At 39.9% G+C, this 21,699-nt stretch overlaps 2 protein-coding genes across 2 annotated transcripts; both read left to right on the plus strand.

Annotated features, from left to right (window-relative positions):
- Nucleotides 1–1,375: 1,375 nt before the first annotated feature.
- Nucleotides 1,376–10,285, plus strand: LOC122532833 (alanine--glyoxylate aminotransferase 2-like). The gene is made up of 9 exons (XM_043661944.1): nt 1,376–1,500; nt 2,903–3,004; nt 3,091–3,209; nt 4,023–4,257; nt 6,265–6,358; nt 7,061–7,269; nt 7,412–7,637; nt 8,022–8,420; nt 9,941–10,285. Exons 2-9 carry the CDS (start codon nt 2,940–2,942, stop codon nt 10,049–10,051), a joined length of 1,458 nt encoding a protein of 485 aa, XP_043517879.1. The 5' UTR covers nt 1,376–1,500; nt 2,903–2,939; the 3' UTR covers nt 10,052–10,285.
- Nucleotides 10,286–11,953: 1,668 nt separating this feature from the next.
- On the plus strand, nt 11,954–21,592 carry LOC122532832 (vitellogenin-like). The gene is made up of 7 exons (XM_043661941.1): nt 11,954–12,040; nt 13,417–14,132; nt 14,473–15,381; nt 16,031–17,078; nt 18,564–20,186; nt 20,360–20,787; nt 20,937–21,592. The coding sequence occupies exons 1-7, from the start codon at nt 12,010–12,012 to the stop codon at nt 21,492–21,494; spliced, it is 5,313 nt and encodes a 1,770-aa protein (XP_043517876.1). The 5' UTR covers nt 11,954–12,009; the 3' UTR covers nt 21,495–21,592.
- The last annotated feature ends 107 nt before the right edge of the window (nt 21,593–21,699 follow it).

Genomic DNA, 21,699 nt, shown 5'->3' on the forward strand with positions numbered 1-21,699 from the left:
TGTGTAATGTTACCGCAGATTTTTAATATCAATAGTGATTTTCTTATTTGAAATAGATCAGTTTGATGAAATACTTTCGTTTGAAATAGTTTAAATAGTTTTTCGTTGTATAGTCAGAACATATGCAGGACGAAGTATTATGTATAACTACGTAAGTATGAAATATTCAAATGCAAGAAAAGTGTAAATTTTTGCCCGATAATGTACTAGAATTGAAAACAATAAAGTGGTACGAGAAATAAATAAATGATTTACGAGTGGAGGAGTGAGTTTGCATAAGTATTGACAATTTAATGACGACGTTGTTTTTAATTACGCTTATAAACCATTCTTCCTATGTAATTTACATAAGTAAGGTTCGTTGTTTGTAACAATTTATTTATTTATCAGTAGTATCTTCAACGTAGAGTCTATACGTTTCTATTTCAGTCTTGTTATTCGTTTTACTACGTAAAATTCTATTCAAATTCTTTCGAGCGCGTTTTCAATATCGCAATGACTAACAAGTGCCAATTTCAAGTTATCATTCCACGCAGTTAGTTCACTATGTTCTTTCTATCGACGATCGTTGTAATCGTTCTATTTAAATTCGAACTCATTGCACAATTTTTTAACATACTTTCGGTAGAATCTCGCTTTTTACCTAATGAAGTATTAAACTTTTCTTTCCTTTTCTCTTAACATTATTAATACGTTAAATTTTATTTATTATAAATATTTTGCATACAATTGTAGAATTTACGATGGGTGAAATAAGGATGAGAAAAATATTAAGCGAAATTCCCTTTCAAAGCTACAATGTTAAAAAAAAAAAAAAACAGAACCCGATAATATAAATATAAATTGATCGAAAAAACAACTTTCTCGTTAATAAGTTAACGAATTAAAACGATTGAAAATAGAATACTACACAAAACAAACTGTTCCGATTGTGTTCCTTCGCAATAACTTTTCTACAACATTCTCCCTCAAAGAATATAATCAAAAATTCACTGAAAGATACACCGAATGAATTTCCATCTATTTCTCCCTTCAACCCTCTGATCTACCATCTCGTAAATTACAGACGCTAAGTCTACAGCGCCTAAGCTAAAAATAAAGTTAAAATACTCTAAACAGTGTTACTCAACAATTCCTGTCCACGCTCCTCTCCACGCTCCATTCTTCCAATTACTATCTTCTTCTTTGCTCAATAGTGATACCTACGACATACTCGAGATAAACGCAGAAAGAAAAAAGGCGCTTAAAGTGATTAAAAAGAAGAAGAAAAAGCCTTAATGAATCGAGATTTCGAACGCGTGGGTACGCGCGCCACTCGCCAGTTGGCGGCGTGGTGGGGATGCGCAGAGATGGATGCGCGCGCATCCACTAGTTCCCCCACCACTTCTGACGGCAACGCGCTATATTTGACGTCACCGGAGTAGGTCGCGGCACTCAGCTGACGACTGCATTCGGAAGTGCAAGGAACTGTGACAGATTACGATTACTACACGAGTTCAGGTACGATCCCACTGACTCTGCTCTCCCATTTGTGCCGCGTGTGGGTGTTTCGAGATAATCTTCCTCTTCGCGTTATCTTCCTTTCTTCCCTCTTTCGTCGTCCTCAGTTTTTTGATCATTGGGGCACGAGACTGCTCGTATATCTCTGGGGTAGTTTCGGTCAAATTTTTTATTTGTTTTGGTCGATTATCGAATTTTTTTTTTTTTTTTTGGAGGATGAAGAAGGAAATCGTACGTCAGATTTTTCTTGGATTGTTGTAGTGGATTTGGTATAGGTATTGATTTGCAATGGAAATATCTTTATTTCAATTTTATTTTCAAATATACGTTTGTTTTTATTGGAAAGTACGTACTTTAGGTTGTTGCACAGGTATGGACTTTTTTTTAAAAATTTGTAACGGTGTGTATAATCGAAATTAAATTAAAAAGAATTCTTAAATTAAAAAATTGATCATCTGCGTGTATGTACTGCACAAAATTTAATTAATGTATAATTCAGATTGAATTAAAATTTTGAGCTCTGATTGGAAATTTTCGGCAATGATTGAATCCTCGATAAGAGTACATGATCTTCTGATTAAGCAGGAAGTAGAATACAGGATTGGCGAAACATTAGTGTCATGAAATATCGAATTCCATTTCTTAAGATTCCAAGATCGTGAAAGATGAATATCTGCTGTTAATCCTAAGACAAACATCTTGATTTTATTTCATCAATTTCAATAGGCAGCAAGTGTTGTTATCTGTCGTCGCAAATTAACCTAAAATACACGAAACGAAAAATTCTCCAATTCTACATATTTTAATTGAATATTATAAATGATTGCACAACTTATTATGTACCCAGCGAGAAAATGATCTCTGTTGCAACATGTGAATTTTTTCTTTTATTGCACAATCGACTAGAGATCTTGCAATCGTTATCACACAAAAGTTTCGATCAAATAAAAGTTTTTATAACAACGTTCGTTTATAACACATTACAAACGAGTATGCTTGCTAAATTGTACTTAATCTCTTGGTATGGGAGATTACGGACGAAAGAATGTATGGAAGTACTACTTTCACGTATGTAGTCATCTCGTGCATTTATCAGCCGCTGGAAAATTATTTTTCCCCTATGGGGAAATGGCCGATATCCGCACGTGTCTTTAACACATCTTATAATGTTGCATTCATCTCTCTAAATGTGTGGAGAGATTAAAACAATTTTTCAATTGAAATAGAAACGAATGTTAGAACGATCGATAACCAAAATGTTCGCATTAGAGAAACTAAAGTGCAAAAGTATAAATATATAGAAATAGATCGAAAGATTTATTCATCATACGATTATTATACATTCATATTGATTTACATTATTTCACTGTCAACACTGTTAACACTATCGTCTTTTTCGTAGGCTTCGATCAAGAAGTTGCGCTAAATCATTTTCAAGTATGGCCGAATCTTTGGAACAGTTGCCGAAATCTGAAACGATCAGACTTCGAGATCGTTACATTGGGTGAATATTAAATTTATCGTTGTTATCGCATTTAGTTCGTAATATCACTTCGTGACTGGCGTGAACACGGATCGATCGTTTTGCAGACAAGCGTGTAAATTATTTTACAAATCGAACCCATTGAAGATTGTTCGAGCTGAAGGACAGTACATGTACGATGAGAAGGGCAATCGCTACTTGGACTGCATTAACAATGTCGCTCATGGTAAGAAAAAACTATAACCGATTAATACATTTTTACTTGATTTATTTTTTACATAAATTAATATCTGCAAGTAATCCGCCATTCTTTTTTCTAAAATCTTTACACGTTGATTCTTGCGAAATTGAAGATGACAATTGTTTCAAGAACTTTCAGCAGCGTTGCGAAAATAAATTCTAAGCCTCGAGCTTCGAAAGCTAGCGAGTCTTAGCTAGTGTTTTGAACCTGAAGGGATTAGAATTTTCCGAGGTCGAATTTCGAGCTGTCTGGCTTGTGAAATGTCGACAACATTGTTCACTTTAGAAACTCAAGAACTTTGAGGATTAATCGTGAACTCTAAAGCTTCAGTTTTAAATCTCTGGAAGCTTCGTATGATAATTGTCCTAAAAGTCTCTGAGGTCTCGAGATTTATGCAATTCGTGTGAAACAATTGCGTTAAATTCAAGTTAAATTATTATTCAATTCTAATAAAAATGTTCTCTTACGTAGCGCCAGTTTGTGAAGTTTGTAAATTTGAAGATGAATGTTTGAGAATCTGAAAATAACAATATACTTTATATCATATATTTTTTATAGCACGGAATAAAGAACTGTACATGGTAGTATATGTACGTATAGAAATGATTGTAATTAAATAAACATTGTCTCTATTGACACCTATAGACACATGTTTATTTAAGAGAGTTTAGAAAAGAAAGGGTAAATTAATGAGAAATGATTTTGCATCAGTTAATGTGAACAAACGAACAAATGAATAGTTAAGTAAATAACGGTATAATCAACTAAATAACAAAATAATCAAATAAACTTGTGTAGTAGGTCACTGTCACCCGTCGGTGGTGCGTGCTGGCCAGGATCAAATGGCTATGCTCTCCACCAACAACCGTTTCCTCCACGACAATTTGGTAATCTGTGCTCGACGTTTGACCTCGTTCCTTCCGGAACCGCTGTCCGTCTGTTTCCTGGTGAACTCGGGCAGCGAAGCCAACGATCTCGCGCTTCGTCTCGCTCAGACGCACACGAAGAACGAGGACATCATCACTCTAGACCAGTAAGTTACTTTTACTTTCTGAAGATATAGCCTCGCACCGGTAAATAGAATGATTTCGTAGAATTTTTTTCCACGTTGCCTGAATTATTCATTATTCAGTCGTCGCAGAAACTTGCAAACACGAGCGTTTGTAAATACTCGTTTTCCAAGCATTCTAGATGTTTCCTCCTAAGCAATTCAACCCTCCGTGGAAAAAGCATGTTGCATTGTCGCATTGTCTTTCTTACCTAGTTTTCCAGTCTTCCGAGAAATGTCGAAAAGTCTCGGATCAGGCTCAGTGACGCTTCGAATTTTTTTTTTAAATCAAATCGTCGAATGATTTCTCAGGGTGAGTTAAAGAGAAAAGTTCACGAAACGAAATTTTGCCGAAATGCTTGCGAAAATTCTGTGTGACACGAAATCGTTGTTGTCCAATAGGCTTTCCAGCTTTGAAAAAAAAAAAACGAGAAAAAGAAACCGAAGAAAACACACTGTGCATTAAAAAATGAAAAAGAAACACACACACACACACGTACAAAAGAGAAATGCTTCGACCATTTGCAGGTAGCCTTCCCCTTTACGAGATCAGGGCAAAATTCAGCGTGAGTTGCGATGCGACTAGAATAAGACTAGAAGATGATAGGAAACACGATGAGTATTTCAGGCCCTGACGATTTCACCCACCGGCCAGATCGCAATTCTCTTCCACACTCATCGACAGCCGACTAATCATGTGGGTTTTCTTTTTTGCCTGTTTACAGCGAGTGAAAACACGCGCGGAAGACGGCAACGTCGGCGACGATTTAACGAAGAGAGAAGTCGTAGATCATCGATCGACGAAAAATTGTCGTGCACGGGCGCGATAAGTCGACGAATGTCACATAAAGCTGTTGTCGTTTTAGGTGACACGGTAACATGCCAGAAAATGTCGACGACAGAAGAATCTCGGGAAGCCAGTTTGTAGATTTGGAATTCGTGGCGACGAGAAAGTAATTTTCATGTGATGGAAAAAGAAAGAAAGAAAGAAAGAAAGAGAAGGATGGCCAAGAGGATGGACGACGTCAGGGAGAGCGATGAGCGTCAAAGAACGGGAAAGAAATCGAATTGGAGAGCGAGAGGGAGGACTCGAAAGTGAGATTACGTTGTTGGAAACGCGCGGCGCGACGATATCATCGAAACATCGAGGAAGCTCGCACGAAATGTAAATTGGCGAGGTTTAATTCCGAGGAAGTTCGGAGGAAGCTGAAAAATGTTGAATTTTCTATTTAGAATTTGAAATTTCGGTACTCGACGGATGGGAATTTTGCTTTAAGCCTTGCAAAAGCGGAAACTTCGAACGCAATATGCAGTCTGCAGAAATGGAATTGAATTTTTTCGAGCTTGGACGAAAGACGAATGGTTTTTCAGAATATTGATCCGAATGGTGGAAATTTTTATTTTCGGTTCGACAACTTTGTTCGCAACGACAGAGAGGTTCCCTTATTTTTCCGCACGGGGAAAACTGTCGAACTTCTAACTGAAACTTGAAAATTACGCCGAGTGACAATATCTTTAATTAAATATAATTCCACGATAATAGTCACTGTCCCTTTCGCAGTTGCTGCTATCTCAAGGTTCTTCGTTTTGCAAGTGATCCGTTTAGGTTCTTTGATAACATAATCTTACATCATTCGAGCCAATTCCACTTTGCCTAGCTATCGACGAGTTAAATCCAGACGCTGAGAGAAAAGCGTGAAAAGCGCATACGTGTGTTTCCTCGAGCATCCGTTCTTTTTCTTTCTTTTTGTGTCTCTGTTAATAATGGAAGATCATTCGATCGGGGTCAAGAGCCATTTTGACGAAGAGTATAGGGAGTGTGCAATTTTCAGGATGTACGAGAGACGGAAGGGAGATGAGAGAAGACACGTCCTCGTCGTGCGGAGAGTCACAGTGAAATGACGCTTTAGAGACACAGAGCTTGATAGAAAAATGCTGTGACGGGTGAGAGGATGCTGTATCGTATCAACGTTGTTCTTTCTTTCTTTCTAGTGCGTATCATGGCCATTTGACCTCGATGATCGATATTTCGCCGTACAAGTTCAACAAACCGAACGGGCCTGGCAAGAAAGATTGGGTCCACGTGGTAAGAGCACACGTCAATTTCTCTATGTTGTTACGTTGAACTTCAAGTTGACATAATGACGAAATGAAGCAATAAGAAATTAACCCTTTGCACTCCTCTGTCGAGCATGACATCACAGTTTTTTTTATCACTGGAATCGACAGTTTCAAATTGCAAGAGAAAGGAAAAGAAAAAAAAGTTGAAAAATAATTCTTAGTGCAAAGGGTTACAACTAATCTAATCATTTTTAATCACGGTCTAATACTGAAAGCGAAGATTAACCTCTTGCGCTGGAATGACGTGCAGTGCGCCGTGAATCTTTTGTCCCAAAATTGCAACATTTTCTTAGTTCCAAGTATATTTAAATAAAACGAAATAGGCGAAACAATTAATCAATTTATTACTTCTCAATAATTTCTATCCAGTGATGCCGACGATCACTATATTCAATATTGCATAGTCAAAAGGAAAAGAAAGCGACGAATTATTGTATATACGGGTTCGGTCACTCGTTATGGTCCGCCAATCAGTTGCCAGCGCAACTGGTTAATCGAGGAGAACTCTTTGAAAAACGTATAACGTTAAAGTCAAATCTTAACGAATTTTCAGTTGTCAAATCTTAACGAATTTCGTAGAACGTTTTCTCGCGATCAAGGTGTCAAACTTGTGGTTTCTCGAAAAATTTTCATCAAACACTAATTAAACTTTTCTTGCCTGTTACAGGCGCCTTGCCCGGATGTCTATCGAGGAAAGTACCGCGAGATCGACCATCCCGATGAAGATCTAGGGGAGAGGTACGCCGACGACGTGAGGATCATCTGTCAGAATCTGAAGAACAAAGGGAAAGGCGTCTGCGCCTTCATCGCTGAGAGCTTGATGTCCGTTGGTGGGCAAATTCTGCCGCCGCAGAGTTACTTCAGAAACGCGTACAGGTGTGTGTACGTTAGATCTCGGGCATGGGAAGAGACTAGAGTCACAGAGTTCAGTTAATGTCGTTGACGGAGTTATTCTAGAGAGAGAAAGTTAATGTTAGCTGTTTGGAACTTAGTTAATGACAGTTGAACGAAATTACAGACACGTTAGAGAAGTTGGTGGTGTCTGCATCGCGGACGAGGTGCAAGTTGGATTCGGAAGGGTCGGCAGCCACATGTGGGCCTTCCAGCTCTATGGCGAAGACGCCGTCCCGGATATAGTGACCGTTGGTAAACCAATGGGCAACGGGCACCCCGTAGCAGCGGTGATTACCACTCCAGCCATTGCCGAAAGTTTCAAAAACACTGGAATAGAATATTTCAATACGGTAGACACACTCGGAACCGCAACAATTTCTTTGCCTCTCTATTCTTGACTTTCGATGTTTCATTCGTCGGCAATTGACCATTTAGATATCATAGTTCTCAAAAAAGAAATGAAAATACTCATAATTACCTTTAAACTATTTGGAAGTGAAGTAAAACCAAGGGATCTCTTTCGGTGACGAAAGAGAAGAGTTCAAGATATTTCTTTGTCACAAGAAAGACTATAACTGCTAAGGTTACGATTGTAATAAGTTCCCAAGTTTTACGAATAAATACAAACATCTTTCTGAGACAAAGATAAAAAGGAAAGTCAAGTCTAGAGGAAAGTGACTGGCTGAACGACGAAAGTAATACTTTTTGTAATGTTTTTCTTCTTTACGCTTCAGTATGGCGGAAATCCGGTGTCCTGTGCTATAGCGAACGCCGTGATGGAAGTGATTGAGCGAGAGAATCTTCAGGAGAACGCTCTGTTGGTTGGCAATCATCTGATGTCGGAATTGAGGAAGTTGGCCAAGCGACGAAAGATTATCGGTGATGTGCGCGGTGTTGGCTTGTTCGCGGGCATCGAGCTGGTGCGCGACAGGGTCACGAGGATCCCGGCGACCACGGAAGCGAAGCACGTGGTCCTCAGAATGAAGGACAGGAAGATTCTAATCAGCAGCGACGGCCCGGACGATAATATCTTGAAGGTGAAACCGCCAATGGTGTTCACGATCGAGAATGTGAACCACTTGGTATCCACCTTGGACGAGGTTCTTGAGGAAGTAGACATTGGAGACGAGGAGGTGATTATAACATTAAAGTTTGAAATGTCAGTATGGTGAAACGAACTTGAAACATTAGATATTGGAACGCTAGAATATTGGAGTTAGAGATATTGGATTAATAGAACATCAGGAGGTTATAATTATTATTAGAACATGGGATATTGGGTTGTTAGAATATTGAATATTTTATATAAAACGTTAAAACGTTAGAGCACTAGAATGTTGAAATGTTAAAATATTGAAATATAATTGAAAATTAGAAGGTCAGAATATTGAAAAGTTGGAGCATCGGAATGTTGGATTATTATTTGGAATATTGGAATAATAGAATACTGGAATATTAAAGTACTGAAACATTGCGATGCCCGAATTTTTGAATATTTGCCCATGAAAATGTTAAAATATTGGAATATCAAAACTCTAAGAATAGAAATTCTAATATTTAAACAATTTTTTTTTTTAATTTTAACATCATATTCAAATTCTATATTATATTCAAATTCTATATTCTAATTTTATTTCAAGTTAGAATGATACAGGGGAAGATGTAAGAATGGAGAGCAGAAGTGTCACGCCAGAACTTTTCGTTTCTGAAACTTGTGAATGAAATTTCTAGAATTCATCGTTGAATGATATCGTAACCCCGATTGCAACTCAACGATAATACGTGAAAGTAACGGAAACCGGATGTAAAATGTCAACATTTTGGACTGCAATCTGTTTTTTTGAATGAATATGCCTGACAGTGCAAACAAATTGAGATAGCTGCTTATTCTATCAACTATGCATGTGTCGGTATTTTTCCCAATCAACAATTATTTCCTACTCCCTATATTATTTTCATAGATTTGTTGCATGTACTGTTTGTTTGACCTCTTGATCCTTTCATATTATTTTGCAAATGATTTCGTATTAATAGTCAGAATAGAAGTATGTTTAAGTAGGATCTTTAATTTAAGGAACTTGAACAGTTATCAACGAGTCCAGGAATGAAATATTGGAATATCGGAGTATTAAAATATTAGGGTATTAGGATATTCGACTATTGGAATATTGGATTATTAAAATATTTGAATATTAGAGTATTACAGATTATATATTAAAAGATCAAATTATCAGAATATTAGATTATTAGAATGTAGAATGTAAATTAATTGGAAACACGTTGTACATTTTACAGTATTATCTGGTTATCCACGTTATTAATATTAAAATGTTTTCTCCGTATCACTCATTTCATTCGAAAAGATTTGTACGATTAGAAATACATCGTATTACTGTCCATTCTGCTTTATGCGAAAGTGGCATAAAATATAATTTCACAATAGCTCGCACAAGAAAGGATGTGACATTCTTTGATATGATTGACCTACATCACTTTTGCATTAAACTTGCTCATTTAATTTCTCTGTTAGGATTGACGCAGACTTTAATTATTCGTAGTTCCTTTGAAATATCACAGATTTAGTCAAAGTAATTTCCACGTCATTCAACACTCTTTGAAGCAATAATTAATCAATTAATTATGTCTTTTTCAGAATTACGAATCAACAACAACGATTTTGAAGGCGACAATCTCGAAAATGGATGTCGACACGGATAACACCACCTGTCCAAGCACAAAATCATTGCTTGTTCGCGCTAATTAACGATCAATTCATATTGAATTTATACACATTTATAAAACGCTTTCTATTTAAGATATTATTATTCGCAAGCCGAATGATTATTGCCAAATCTGTTGTGCATGGTTTTAGAATGGAGGATATAATGTATGTATATGTATGAACAGAGTCATTAGTGAGAGATGAGACTTTAATTAAGCGACGAGTATATATTTTAATAAAATAAATGCCAAATAAAATATACCACATTTTTACGTATCTGTCTGTCTGATTATTCTTTCCTGTCTCTCTGAATTCTCTTCTCCGCCGAAACTCGAACGAAATTGAAATTAAATCTTGAGATTTAAACGTCATTGAAATTAAATAGATATTATCGTCAAAATGAGACGTTGAAAGCAGATCATGATCCGTGAGAAAGAACCACGGAATTAAATTAAATAATTATGAACCTTGCCTCAGAGTTTGTCACTTGCGAGAAGAAGTTAAGATATCGTTCAAGATTGGATCGTATAACGTGTGGTTCGAAAGCCAAACTGATCAACTTCGCTTCTTATTCGTTTCTCGAGAAACGAGTGATCTAGTTTCGTAAGTTTATTCATTCGAAGGAAACGAAATCATTCCTTTGTCATTTCTGATTTATAAAATTGATTGGGATGTGACTTCTGAAGGGAAAGAAAATTCAAAGTTTGTGAGACTGTCGATAAATTCGCTGAGGGTTGCCCCTCGAATTTATACCAAGCAAACGACGATGTTTTTTGGAAAAATGGAGATTGAATTGCTGGCCGTAATTTAATAAAAGTAATAGTGCAATATATAATTCTGTATCTAATATGATGAAAATACGAAAACTGTCCGTCCAATCAAATATTATCGCGGCGAACTCGTGACCTCACGTGTGCAAGCATCCTACACATCATAACCAAAACGCCAATCTTGTTTTTTTCACTGTTGCGCTCACACGTATCTTACGTAATTATCACTGGATCTTATGCATTTCGATATTTTCACGAAAGAAATGAAATTTAAATGGAAATTTATTCCATTCACTAAATGTTATAATAAATATACCTTACTTTGGTGGCTACTTATTTGATATATTTTTTGCATAGTGTAATGTAAATTTTGCAACTCTAAATTTCTCACAAGTGCATAACGATATTATATTATATTCATAATTCTCGAGAAATGGCTAACTGAACGATGAAAAAAATTTTCCGCTCTAATTTCAATGTATCAAACTATGAAAAAATCATTTATAACGATCTACTTGATCTCATGTGAAAGTGTAATGCCTCCATTTCGACAGTTCTGAATGTTTTACCTCGTGTACTTGGCGAAAATGGATATTTCTATCTTCGAAAATTGTCAAAATTCGAATGCTTCTGTAAACGAGGAAAATATTTTTTTTCTTAACTAGATCCATCGTGGTCTTAATGATCGAAGTTTTCTCTTTAAAACGATCTCTTGTTGCACAATCTTTCTTCACTGTTTTATTAAACTTTGAATATTATTGCAGAATTTCTTGACAGGACTTCTTAAATATCGTTTCGAAAATTCAGTAAAATCATACAGAAAAATTTCAAGAGATGTGAACACAGATGTTTTCAAATTTTACTATCTATCATTCGCGTATTTTTTAATTGAGAACACAAAGATATATTTCAATCACGTATTCATCGTGCCAATTGTTTTTAATAATCAAACACATCGATTTTAATGGAATCCATTCGTCCTAACAAAATCATTATCAAAATGATTCTATCTCTCTGAAGATCAGAGGGAACGATAGAATTCTAGAATAGAACGGGAAAGCTGTAGTAGAAGGAATACAGAAATAGCAAAACGGGAAACATGATGAATGACGTGTTGGCGAAGGGGCAAAATCATGAAAATTTTCTCAGCTGCTGAGTTGACATAATCAAGGTATAAATTGCCAGCTGGATGGAGGCATCGTCACTTTCTCGTTGGATACGGTTTACAACATGTGGCTACCTCTAACGATTTTACTCTTTGGTAAGTGAGAATCATCTCTACCACTTTAATACTTCCTAAATTTGAATTTCATTGTTTAATTTAATCATTAATAGCTAGCTTGTGACAATTATTTTATGATGAGCGTGGGCTCAACATCTCTGTTTGCTTCATAGTTTAGAAATTTTTATCTTAAGACACGCTTGGTTTTTCCATTGAAATATCGTGCTAAATGAATTAGAAAGGCTTCGCGAAAGTTTGCGAGTTGAAAATTTGTTGCGAGTTGAATTTTAAATATTGTTCACTTAGTATTTAATCTTCTAAGGACGGGGTATTTAAATCCACCTTCGCTAGTGGATGGATTTAAATCGCCAGGCGATTGGGAAGTTTAATTTTACATGTTTTCGTATAAATTATTGTAGTTCCTATATTTTCAAAGTCAATCAAATCAAATAAAGACTCAATATATCGGACATTCGGCTTTCTCAGAATTAGATATTATATAAGTGTCGATATATCGGACGTTAGTACTTAAAAGATTAATAATATCGGTATATTATATAACATATAAAATATTGTATAAAATATTATTAGTATGTTCATTAATGAACATAACATTAGTTATTATATTACCGTAGTAACCGTCAAGTGGATTTTTGATTTCAATGTGACACTCGTAGGTCAAATTTACATTTCAAATCGTAGTCCAAACTAACAAATGGAAATAAGTGTTTTGAAAAATATTATTAATATATATATATATATAATATTAAAAATTATTAAAAATAAATTAATATATTTAATTCTTTAATTAAATATAAATAAATTAAATAATATAAAATTAAAATTAATAATTCTATTCAACATATATATATATATATATTAAATAATCATATCGAATTCGAGCTAAAACACCACGAATCATTACTAATATAAATAAATTTATTATAAAAAATAAATTAAATATAATATTTCAATAATAATTATTAATAAAATTATTTTTATAAATAATAAATTTATATATTCTGATAAAAAAATATAAATAAATAATCTTCTATAATATTCTAAATTAAATCCTGAAACTAATTCTGATTCACCTTCAATTAAATCAAATGGAATACGATTTAAATCAATTAATAATCTAATAATAAAAATAAAATATAAAGGATATATTAAAATAAGAAATTAGATTGATAAGAAATTATATTAATTAATTTAAAATTTTCTATTGCCAGTGGTATTAAAAATATGTATACATACGTACACAGATTTCCAAAATAATATCAACGTGTAATACTAAATTTAGGGGCCAACGTGATCCACTTGGCAGATACAAAATGAACGTTCCATTACCCTATTGTTCCGTGTCCATCACCCAATAAAGCAAACTGACACTGACAATGTTCGCGCGTCCGCAGCGGGGCTGATTTCAGCCGATCACCATCATGGCTGGAACATCGGCAACGAGTACACCTACCTCGTGCGAAGTCGAACGATAACCAACCTTGGCGAACTGTCCGACCAGCAGGTCGGTCTCCTGGTGAAAGGGTTGCTCACCGTTCAGGCGAAGGATCCTCAGACGCTGGCGGCGAAATTCTGGAAAGGCGAGTACGCTCGTATCCAGAACTCTTGGCCGAACGGTTGGGACACCGTGGTCTCCGACCAAATGTTGGAGCTCCGTGACCTGCCCATATCCGGCAAACCGTTCGAGATCAGGCTGAAGGACGGCTTGATCGTGGACATAATCGTGGATCGTAACACGCCGACCTGGGAGGTGAACATACTGAAGAGCATCGTCAGCCAGCTGCAAGTGGACGCGAAGGGCGATGACGCGTTGTTGACCAACGACAGGCAGATCCCGACCGATGAGTTGCCGTACGGCAACTTCAGAAAGATGGAGGACTCGGTCGGTGGGAAATGCGAGGTCCGTTACGACGTGATGCCGCTGTCGGAACATTTGATCCGCGAGAAACCGGAATTGGCCCCAATGCCGACGATGAACAACGGGAACCTCATGGAGATTGTCAAAACGAAGAACTTCGACAACTGCGACCAGAGGTTGAACTATCACTTCGGCATCACTGGGAACTCTTTCTGGGAGGCTGGATCTAACAAGAATGGGAAATTCTTTTCGGTGAGTATATATTTTTGACGTTCGCCAATCAGCACTTGCATCATCGTAAGACTATGTCGAATTTACGTTGATATTGCGTCAGTATTCCTTGACTTTCGTTTCGGTCTTCGTTTCGATTATCAATTACATGAATGATTTGTACTAAAGGAACACGTTGCAATTCCTAACTCTACACTGTACATGTTGAAGTCTGAGAGATGAAACCTTGTAATTTTCAATCTGACGAGAAACTAAATCTGCAACAAGAATGAAATTCGACTTACTCAGAGCTAACCAAAAAAAAAAAAAAAACCACGCTATATCGCGAAAGAATGACTATCCGAAACGGTCGTTGTTACAGAAATCTTCAACGAGCAGGATCATCGTGTCAGGCAGCCTGAGGAGCTTCACCATCCAATCGTCGACAACGACCAGCAAATTGTTCGTCGGTCCGAGATTCTACGACGAGAAGAACGGGCTGGTGGCCAGCAGGATGAATCTCACGTTGGCCGACGTGAAAGAAACGAGAAACGTTCTGCCGTCGCCGAGCGACCCAGAATCCACCGGCAATCTGGTCTACGTTTACAGCAATCCGTTCTCTGACATAGAGGAGCGCAGAATCGGCAAACAGGACTCGAGGAAACGGTTAGTATCGGACAGCGTGAGCTCGGTCAGCTCGAGCGAAGAGGCGGCGAACAAGCTGAACCCTCGAAGCGTCTCCTCGTCGAGCTCGTCGTCTAGCAGCTCGATCTCCAGCAGCGAGGAGGATAAGAACTTCTGGCAGCCTAAACCAACGTTGAGGGACGCGCCGCAGAACCCTCTGTTGCCAATGTTCATCGGCTACAAGGGTAAACACATCGGACGATCCGACCAATTGGACGTTGTGAGCAGCAGCAAGGAGCTCATCTCTCAGATTGCCAACGAACTGGAGGATCCGAGCAACATCCCCAGCCAAGAGACCCTGGAGAAATTCACGATCCTGAGCAGCTTAGTTCGTACGATGAATCTGGAACAGATCGAAGAGATCGGAAGAAGCGTGCGCGTGTCGTCCGACGATTTGAAGGCGAACGACAGATCTCAGGTTGTTAAACAGAACGCCTGGTCGTTGTGGAAAGACGCTGTTGCCCAAGCTGGCACCGGACCTGCGCTCTTGGCTATCAAGAACTGGATTGAGAACAGGGAGGTCCAGAACTGGCAAGCCATGGACATTCTGTCCAGGCTCCCGAAGACTGCGCGCACACCCACCGATCAGTACATCAGGGAATTGTTCGTGAGTATTTGAGGAGCAAAGGAATTTTTCTTTTTCTTTTTTTCATTTGCATCGGCAGGATTTTGCAAGACAGTTAAATTTCATTAAACACTCCATGATTCACATCGTCTGTAGTTCCACCAAATGCGTAATTTTCAAGGGAATCCAGGAATACAAGCAGCAGATTTCAATAATTATAAAATCTACGTTTGTTCACAGAAGCTGCATTCGTGAACTCGCATTGCCTGTATAGTCTTTGTGAGAACATCATACTTTGTCCTCAGACTGCAACCTTATCTCTTCTAGGAATCGATAAGAATCCCAAAACGTTTGAGGATCCTTTGCATCTGTCTCCTTCCACGTGAAATCTATATATTACAATTTATAGTCGAACGAATTTCTTGACGTTCGACCATCCTGTATAAATATCTGTCCTCAGGCACGGTAGCTCTATAACATAATTAAATGTATAAATATTCCCACTTATAGCTAAAGCATGCATAACTGAATACACTCCAATATTTAGTGCAATGTATCCTGTTAGTAGAAGAAGGTGAAATCCCGATACTAAATTGATCTCTCTGTAACTTTCTTTGTCCGTTTACGTCTGTTTTCAATATTATCACCGCAGTGTGGCATTGCTCCATTGCTCGATTTGTCCTTTTTTCAGAAACTAACCACGATCGAATCGATGAACGAGGACAAGTTACTGAAGAGCGCGGCTATCGTCGCTCTCAGCGAGCTGATCCACAACGCCCAAGTGAACAAGAAGACCATTCACAACAACTACCCGGTACACACGTTCGGTCGGCTCACGTCTAAACACGATCGCAGCGTCCAGGACGAATGGATCCCTCAGCTGTCGCGCGAGCTGAAGAAAGCCGTCGAGAACAAGGACAGTGTAATGATCCAGACGATGATCGTCGCTCTGGGTAAAATCGGCGACCCGAAGATCCTCTCCGTATTCGAGCCTTACCTGGAGGGCAAACAACCGATGACCACGTTCCAGAGAACGATGATTGTCGCGGCGCTGAGCAAACTGGCCGACACTCATCCGAAACTCGTTCGCTCCGTCCTGTACAAAATTTACCTAAACACCATGGAACACCACGACCTGCGTTGCACCGCAGTCTTCCTCCTGATGAAGACCGATCCGCCGCTGAGCATGCTGCAACGAATGGCGGAGTTCATCAACGTCGACACCAACAAACACGTGAACTCGGCTGTGAAAAGTACATTGGAGAACATCGCGAAGCTGAACCACCCGGAGTGGGAGAGTATGGCGAAGAAAGCTCGCGCGGTGAAGAGCCTGTTGGCCAAGAACGACTACAGCTTCCGCTTCTCCCACGGATTCATGAGCGACGTAATAAACAACGAGAAGAACATTGTCATTCGAACGATATTGAACTACATCGGCAGCGACGACAGCCTGATACCGAAGGCCGTGTACTTCGCCACATTCTCCACTTTCGGCGAATTTAAGCTCCCTCCGACCGAGGTCATCGCCATGATCTCGAGCGTCAGGTCTCTGATGGACTTTGCCTTGAAGGACAGGCAGTACGAGGACACTGTGAAAATGGCAGCTGAGAAGATCGCCGAAGAATTGAACATCATAGCCGACGAAGCTGTTCCTTTGGAAGGAAACGTGATGTGGGACGTGAAGTATATCACGCGCTTCATCCCCTTCAACAGGGACACGCTCCAGAGATTACCTCTGAGTGAGTATCGATAATTTGTTTCGTTTTTCTTTATTTCGTTTATTTCACTTGCCATCGAGTTAGTACCTTTTTGTTACGTTGCGTCGACGAACACGTAACATTCGGGGATCCTGTGAACTGAAAAGTGAGACAAGCACGCGTCTATAGCAGGGGTCAGGCAAACTTTTTTTTTGGAAATGCGACGTCTGTCATTCACAACTTCTCAACTCTACAATCGGTTATGCTTGCGTTACGTAATTTGATTTATTTTTAATTTTTTTCACGTTTTTGAAAACAATATTAACCCGCTATAGCATCGAGCCACTCGTAAGCTACATATTTAAAATATCCACAGGTGTACTTTATCGATGCACCATTACAAAAATATCAAACGAACGATACTCGATCCCTAACGAAGAAGATTCGCAACATTCAAATAATATCACCCACACACGTGTATAATTCCAGCGATCGTCAAATTGATGATGTGAACTGAAAAGTGAGACAAGCGCGCGTCTATAGCAGGGGTCAGGCAAACTTTTTTTTGGAAATGCGACGTCTGTCATACACAACTTCTCAACTCTACAATCGGTTATGCTTGCGTTACGTAATTTGATTTATTTTTAATTTTTTTCACGTTTTCGAAAACAATATTAACCCGCTATAGCATCGAGCCACTCGTAAGCTACATATTTAAAATATCCACAGGTGTACTTTATCGATGCACCATTACAAAAATATCAAACGAACGATACTCGATCCCTAACGAAGAAGATTCGCAACATTCAAATAATATCACCCACACACGTGTATAATTCCAGCGATCGTCAAATTGATGATGTGAACTGAAAAGTGAGACAAGCGCGCGTCTATAGCAGGGGTCAGGCAAACTTTTTTTTTGGAAATGCGACGTCTGTCATACACAACTTCTCAACTCTACAATCGGTTATGCTTGCGTTACGATACGTGATTTGATTTACTTTTAATTTTTTTTCACGTTCTCGAAAACAATATTAACCCGCTATAGCATCGAGCCGAAAGCTACATATTTAAATATCCACAGGTGTACTTTATCGATGCACCATTACAAAAATATCAAACGAACGATACTCGATCCCTAACGAAGAAGATTCGCAACATTCAAATAATATCACCCACACACGTGTATAATTCCAGCGATCGTCAAATTGATGATGTGAACTGAAAAGTGAGACAAGCGCGCGTCTATAGCAGGGGTCAGGCAAACTTTTTTTTGGAAATGCGACGTCTGTCATACACAACTTCTCAACTCTACAATCGGTTATGCTTGCGTTACGATACGTGATTTGATTTACTTTTAATTTTTTTTCACGTTCTCGAAAACAATATTAACCCGCTATAGCATCGAGCCGAAAGCTACATATTTAAATATCCACAGGTGTACTTTATCGATGCACCATTACAAAAATATCAAACGAACGATACTCGATTCCCACATTCAAATAACACACACGTGTATAATTCCAGCGATCGCCAAATTGATGATGAACATCAGGGAAGGGAAGTTCGTTAACATGAACAGATTGGAATCCTACGACATAGCTCTCAGCTTGCCAACGGAGACCGGTCTGCCGTTCGTGCACACCTTCAACATCCCAGTTCTCTTCAGGATGACCGGGAACGTACAAGGCGAGTTGAAGGCCGGACACAGCGTTGTCTCGAAGAACAGCCTCCGCCTGGTCTACGCGAGGAAGGTCCAAGGAAGAATCGGTTTCGTCACGCCGTTCGATCACCAGCAGTTCGTCGCCGGTATCGATCTCAACTTCCAAACGTTCGCGCCGCTGAAATGGTCTATGAACCTGAACACGCCGAAACGCAACTTGGAGGTGAAACTGTGGCCGATGAAAGGCGAGGAGAAGGCGCGATTGCTGCACTACAGCGTCGTTCCGTTCACCGCCATCCACGATATCCTCAGCCTGCGTCCCCTGCTCACCGAGAAGACCACGCACAGAGTACGCCCCGAGAACGTAAAGTCCGTAACCATCCCAGACTCCGACACGGACTCGAGGATTAAAATAAACGTGGAAGCAGTGGCGACCGACGAGTTGTTCCACCTGAAGAACCTGAACATCGACCAATGGGTGAACACGCTCGTGAACAACGACAATTTCCGCAACGTGAACGTGTTCGTGAATGGGAAACGCGACCAGGTAGAGCCACTTGTGCTGAGCCTGTCTGCCGAACGCGTGGAATTGTCGCCCGACAACAATGACAATGCTGTATGGACGCCGAAGGCCTTCGCGGTAGAACCATCGGACAAGGAATCTCGCAGCGAGGCTCGCAAGAAGCAGATGCTGACCGAAGCTGCCAGAGGCATCAGATCGGCTGTGTCGACCGTGGTTGACGCGCACCTGCATGTTCCTGATGAACTGGAAACCACGCTGACGATCGCGATGGCCAACAGCAACGTGGAGAAGAAGGGACGAACGCTGTTGTATCTGCGCAATTCGATCGATAGATCCGGCAGGACACCATCCACCGTTGAATTGTGCGCGGCTGCTCAGGCCAAGGCCACGTCGAACGTCCCGTTCTTGGACCAGGCAACTCAAACGAGGCCCAGGGTAGATTTGGACGTGGACCTGCGTGTGGGGAACACCTGCTCCGAAGGCGAGCAGATCACCGTCAACGGCAAAGCTATACAGACGAAGAATCTCAGTGAACTGATCAGGAAGTCCGCTGTGATGAAAGAGTGCCAGAGGCAAATGGAACAGGGGAACAAGATGCTGCGTGTCTGTCAGAACGCGGCGGCGCTCAGCATGATTCTCGACGAATTGGACATCTCCGTGAACTTGCAGTCGAAGAACGTCGTCAACCTGATCACCGAGATGCTCAGCAAAGTGAGAAACACCAACCTCTTGAGCATTCATTCGGATCTGAAGGCTTTGGAGAACGCTGACAGGTGGAAGGTCAATCTCAAGGCTAAACTGTCTGACGACTTGAAGAAGATCAATCTGTTGGTCGACAGCCCGGTCATGGACTTTAAGGTGAATGACATTAGTCTCTCTGCTCTTGGGGTTTCCACCAACGACGTTCTGATTTCTGCCGACGACGCCATGGATATTTGGAGTTCGTGGTTCAACAGGGATGAACGTGAGTATTCTACGATGCTAAATTGCTAGACAGTTGATGGAAATTGTTCAGATTTTGTCTGTTCCTGTTCGTGAAACGAAAGTCTGTGGAAATATTCTCAAAAATTTGTTCGCGAAAACCTCGCTGTCCAGTTGTAAGCAGAGCTATATTTCATCTCAGCTATATTTCTACAGCTTCTTGCGTGCTGGACAGAACAAAGACCCAGACATTCGACGGAAAGGAGTATCCTATGAGACTGGGCAACTGCTGGCATGTCGTCATGACCACCTTCCCACGATTGAACCCAGAGAATTCGGAGGAGAAGATACATATCCCCAAGGACAGAAGTGTGAGCATCCTCGTCCGTGACACAGAGAACGGCAAGAAGGAAGTGAAAGTACTACTCGGAAACACGAAGATCCAATTTGTTCCGACTTCCAACCTACCGACAGTCATCGTGAACGAACAGACCGTTTCAGTGACTGACGACCACGTTCACCAGGAGAGACAGGGCGACAGGATTCTGTTCGAGATCTTCAAGCTTAACGACAACTCTCTTCAACTGATCTCCAACAGTTTCCACATCGACCTGGTCGTCGATGGAAAACGCGTTCTGATCAAGGTAAATGAATTTAAAAACGAATAGTTGGTAGAATGTAAAGGCGTAGATCACCAGGTTTTCCCTGTTTTTCTACGAACTATGGATTCTCCTTACTTTTCGAATTTCCTGACTTTCTAACTGCGAATCAATAACGAACGAAAAACTCGCAGGCATCGGACAAATACCGCAACGCAGTTCGCGGTCTCTGCGGCAACTTCGACAACGAGGCGATCAACGACTTCACCGGTCCCAAGAGCTGCATGCTTCGCAAACCTGAGCAGTTCGTCGCCAGCTACGCTCTCACCAAGCATCAGTGCGAGGGCGAGTCCCTGGAGGTAGCGAGATCGCTGTTGAACCACGACTGCGTGCGCGAAACGAGAAACATTCCAAGCAACGTGATCAGCGACATCGAGTCTGGCCGGCAAACCGTCGAGAAGGTACATCTGGGCGGTCAACAATCTGGAGAGAAACGCTGCAGCATCCACAAGACTCACATAACGGAACATGACAACAAGCTTTGCTTCTCGATGCGTCCGGTAATGTCTTGCGCGCCTGGCTGCTCCAGTAACGAGACCAAATCGAAGACCTACGAGTTCCACTGCATGGAGAGGAACCCAGCGTCGATGAACCTGAAGAAGAGAATCGAGAAGGGTGCCAATCCTGATCTCAGCCAGAAACCAGTCACCACGACGAAAATTATGAACGTTCCTCTTTCTTGCAACGCCTGATTTTATCTGGCTTACCTACCTACCTCAATGCATTTTAGTAGATGATTAGAGTAGCACTGTATTTAGCGCGATATTTTAATAAAATTTATTGTTTTCAACATTCCTCGCGTTTTTTACTTTCGTCTCCTTCTCCTCCGTAACGAGCTGGAAATTTTCGTGTATACGAGAGAATTTGTACGAAATATCCAAAGTATAGTGCTTTTTA

The sequence above is a fragment of the Frieseomelitta varia genome, unplaced genomic scaffold (genome assembly GCF_011392965.1).
Source record: "Frieseomelitta varia isolate USP_RPSP 00005682 unplaced genomic scaffold, Fvar_1.2 scaffold_476, whole genome shotgun sequence".
In the NCBI taxonomy this organism is placed as follows: domain Eukaryota; kingdom Metazoa; phylum Arthropoda; class Insecta; order Hymenoptera; family Apidae; genus Frieseomelitta; species Frieseomelitta varia.

Coding starts and splice junctions, on each gene's coding strand:
- LOC122532833 (XM_043661944.1), top strand. CDS start 2,940: ATGGCCGAATCTTTGGAACAGTTGCCGAAATCTGAAACGATCAGACTT. Junction 6,359..7,060: donor AGAAAGATTGGGTCCACGTG/GTAAGAGCACAC, acceptor TGCCTGTTACAG/GCGCCTTGCCCGGATGTCTA. Junction 7,638..8,021: donor GAATAGAATATTTCAATACG/GTAGACACACTC, acceptor TTTACGCTTCAG/TATGGCGGAAATCCGGTGTC.
- LOC122532832 (XM_043661941.1), top strand. CDS start 12,010: ATGTGGCTACCTCTAACGATTTTACTCTTTG. Junction 15,382..16,030: donor AGTACATCAGGGAATTGTTC/GTGAGTATTTGA, acceptor TCCTTTTTTCAG/AAACTAACCACGATCGAATC. Junction 20,187..20,359: donor GTGGTTCAACAGGGATGAAC/GTGAGTATTCTA, acceptor ATATTTCTACAG/CTTCTTGCGTGCTGGACAGA.